Genomic DNA, 4,208 nt, shown 5'->3' on the forward strand with positions numbered 1-4,208 from the left:
GAGCATGTTCATAGCGGGCCCCACCCAATGAATGGCCGAGATCTCATGCCGAACTGAAGCGGTACATCAGCATGTGAAGGTAGGATGGTATGGCCATTCTGGCGAGCAGGTATAGTTGGTAGGCGTGGGCCCGCATGGCAATGGGTTGGCTTTAGGGCTGTCAACAGGCTGGGTCTGCGGTAATTCTCGGCCCGGATTTTGAACTGGTTCGGGCCGGGCTGTTGGTCCAGCTAATTTAAATCCTATTTTTTAGGCCCGAGCCCAGACCATTGACAACCTTAGTTGGCCTGGGCCGGGCCAGGGTAGGCCTTGACATGGGCCTAAAACTTAGGACCCTAGGCCAGTGCTTGGCCTGACCCAACATCAACCTAAAACAGCTAGGGCTGAAAGTCAGGCAGGTTCAACCAGACCGAACCGTGACCGACCTGATGGTTGGGCTCGGGCAGAATGTATTGGGTTGGGTCTCTGGCTTGGGCTATACAAACACCAACCTGATAAAACTTGGGTCGGCCCCAGGTTGCCCAACCCAACCTGAACTTGAACCCAAAACCGATCAATATATAGGTTATAAATTATAATTGAGTGTGGATCATCTGTGTGGAAGGCACATGAAATTCCAGTGCCGTCGGATCTCATTGGTCCACATCATTTCCAATGACTCGAGCTAACAAGATACGTGAGACTTCTCTCTCCCAAATAGATTGGGTGCTACACAACACGAATTTTAAAGGATTATTTGTCCTATATTTTAGCTTGTTTGTTTATAAAAAAAATGAACTTCTTTATGATAAATAACTACCATATATAATTAATAAAATCATAGGTACAAAAAATAAGATGTGTATTAAAATATAATAGATTAATGTAATAATGAAAATATTAGCATATATCCACCCGACCAACTTGACCGAGCCTGCTTGGGTTGAGCTTGGGTCGAGAATTCCTAACCCGAGGTTGGGTTGGGTTGGGTTGGGGTATAGGAACCTTGGGTTGGGCAATGGTTGAGCACCAACCCGACCCAACCATACCCTCCCAACCTTCAGCCCTAAAAACAGAACACCCAAGCCCAACTAAATACTTGGTTGGGCCGAGCTTGGCCGGAAAATTGATAAAATATCTAATTTTCACTTGAATGTTCATCGTCTACCTGTTAATCAAGCAGGCCACATGCATAAAGAAATAGACATTTCAGAGAAATGAATCCAATGGTCTACGTCCAAGATCTATGGGTTGCCCGGCCAAGGATTGAAATGGCATATTGGGAGGATGTAACACATGTTCATGTAAAGTCAGGCCGGGGCTAGCTCCGGCTAAAGTGATTCAAACCCCAAAATCAACCCAAAGGCAGGTAGGACTTGTCAGGCTGGGGCCCAGCCCAGACCATTGCCACCCTTATGAGGAAGGCAAGGGCAAGCTAAATGGGAAGTGAGTCGGGCTCACTTGGAAAATGTGGTGGGTTGGGCTCCGATTGAACCCTGGTTCGACTTGGCCAAGCCAAAATAAATTAACAAAATAAGTATAAATACATAGATATCTGTATGTTTGTATGGGTCACTAATTTTAGGGAACGCAGTCAGTCATACCTTTAGCCCCAGTTACAAAGTTGAGTTGTGGCCATGCCATGTTTATCGAGCCGAGCCCGCCGGGTTGGTTGGGCCTTGGCTTGTTGTTTTTTTAGTGGATCATGTTGGATCATAGGTAAATGAGCCGTGGATCTGGTTAGGTTAGAAGTTGCGTGTCTATTTATGGGGCGAGCCTGACCAAAACCAGACCCATCGACAACCTTAATACAGAGGTGACCAGGCACACATTCATCTTGCAAACACCACAAGTGCGCATCCGTGGGACCTACAACTATTTCACTACAACCCAGTAAGGGATTCTCTATAGAATAACTGCATTATAAAATATCTAAATAATTGATTATAATTTGAAATTATCTTAACCGTAGGAGATGGTCTCTGTCAATGGGCCAGGCCTGGGCAGGTCTCCGTCCTTATTTTGAACTGTTTCAGGCCGGACCAATTCAAAATCCCAAATATCCTACTGTGAGATCCTCCGTGCCTCTGTCAATGGGCCAGGCCTGGGTAGGTCTCGGTCCGGATTTTGAACTGTTGAAGGCCGGACCAATTCAAAATTCTGATTTTTTAGCTCGAGCCCGACCCTGACCCCGACTCCGACACAGTGACACCCCTACTACCCATCCCGGCTGCCTTTCAGCATCAACTCGAAGTCTCGAACCACAAAAATCATGGGCTTAATAATGACGGGTCATAGCACAAAAATAGCAAAGACAAACCAATCCCAACCGTACGATCAGTGGTCAACAAATGACCGTTGAATTCTAGATAGATTGTCGCATATGAAAATAAAGAGGGATTTTAGATCACATACATCTAAAAAGATAAGCATGAAAAAAAAAAAAAGGAAGAAAAGAAAAGAAAAAAAGAGGGGAGGGTCCGCACGAAAATCATACGCTAGTTTGAAGAGCATCTTCCATTCTCTGAGCTATGGCTTTCAGAGATTCCTCGACGTAGGTAACAAGGCCTTCTAGACTCCATCCCTGCATCGGATCCGCGATGAAGGACCACTCGATCGTACACCCTTCTCCACCGTCCGATTCTGTGGACACCTTGAAAGTCCCCACGTACCATCCAAACCCAACGTTGTTATCTATGACCTCGTAGCTTAAAGTCCGTCCGATTGGATCTATGCTGAGCAACTTCTCATTGGCCCAACTGACGGTCTCACCACCACCGTCCGATGGGACCGATGTGCCAGCGCAGTACCTTACACATCCAGGTTGCCCTGCTACACCGTCCACGATGCGACACGTGTCGATGCTAGGGAGCCATTTGTGTAAGCTAGAGAAGTCCTCTAAAAAGGGCCATACCTGATCAGCTGTTGCGCTTCTGACCTTCGCCCTCGCCTTCCCTTCCCACTTCGGCTCTTGATTGGGCTCCATGTGACGGACGGACGGCTGAGAGAGAGAGAGAGAAAGAAAGAAAGAGGGAGATGTGGTGTCTGTATTACCTTAAATACCCTCTTGTTACTTTCCTCAAGCACCCATGTCTTATTGAAATGACTGAATTACCCTTTTCATTGTGGTGTTCGAACCTATGGTCGCTACGTTGGAATCTCCCAATGGGCCGGGGTGGGTCAGCCAGACCCCTGCCGTTTACAAAATGGACTATGATTTCTGGCTCAAACCCAACCCGTAATACATTAGAATCTCCCGGTCTGACCCATTTAAATCCATCCGGCCTAAACATTGTAACTGGGTCAGGTTCGGTAGACCTGGACCAACCCGACATGATGGAACTCAAATTTTATGATTGACATGTGGGGCTAAAGGTATGCCCACCCCTGTCCAAGTATTAGATTAGGTTGGGCTGAGCTTTGGTTGCAAATCCAGGTTGGGTTGCATTGGGTGGCTTTGGTTGGGTCAAGGGTTCGACCCAACACACCCAAGTTGCACACTTAAGAACATTTTAGTCCTTTGCTAAGTTGACTATGTCATTTAAAAATTCAGAAATTCCAGAGCAATCTGGCTGTTGTTTTAATGCTTCTTTTTTATTTTTTTAAAAAGCATTATCTTTGATTCAACTAAGATTTGATAGATAAACAAAGAAGTGGATTTTATAGACTCGTCAAATATCAGATTGATCAAAACTTCGTAAGCTCTCAGGAAGTCTTTAATGACAAACATTCAACCCCAACTGTGTGGTCTACTTGAGCCTACGACCTTCCTTATCTTTGAACTCATGCCCTAAAATGATCTAGAAAAATGAATGGGCTGCATGAATAAACCCCATACATCTCGGTGGGCCCCTGCCTAGATCAAGTCCATCCAAGCAGGGGCATGACACAACCCGCTTTCGGTAAACAAGCACAAGGATGCACAAACATCTTCAAGCGGCAAACAATAACAAACCATGCATGCCAACATGAGCGTCTGTGATGGATCCTTGACGTTCATATGGTTTTACTAAAGATGCTTGCATTATAGGCTAAAATTTGTCACGGTTCACTCATCGGGTTAGCAACTCATGCATGAGTTGTATCCTGATGTAGAGATGTTGATTATTAATTTTGTTATAAGAGTGTGGTTGAAATGACCCACCTCAAGCACTTGAAATTGAATTTATGTGTTGTTTGATTGAACCACGCTTCATTTGATTTTACCTTTATAATTAGTGGTTTATGTT

The 4,208-nt window shown here is 45.3% G+C and overlaps 1 protein-coding gene across 1 annotated transcript; it reads right to left on the bottom strand.

Moving 5' to 3' along the window:
* Window positions 1-2,320: 2,320 nt before the first annotated feature.
* Window positions 2,321-2,999, bottom strand: LOC131258078 (lachrymatory-factor synthase). The gene has a single exon (XM_058259132.1). It carries the CDS (start codon window positions 2,963-2,965, stop codon window positions 2,471-2,473), a length of 495 nt encoding a protein of 164 aa, XP_058115115.1. The 5' UTR covers window positions 2,966-2,999; the 3' UTR covers window positions 2,321-2,470.
* Window positions 3,000-4,208: the final 1,209 nt, after the last annotated feature.

Source organism: Magnolia sinica, chromosome 1, assembly GCF_029962835.1.
Source record: "Magnolia sinica isolate HGM2019 chromosome 1, MsV1, whole genome shotgun sequence".
Lineage (NCBI taxonomy): Eukaryota > Viridiplantae > Streptophyta > Magnoliopsida > Magnoliales > Magnoliaceae > Magnolia > Magnolia sinica.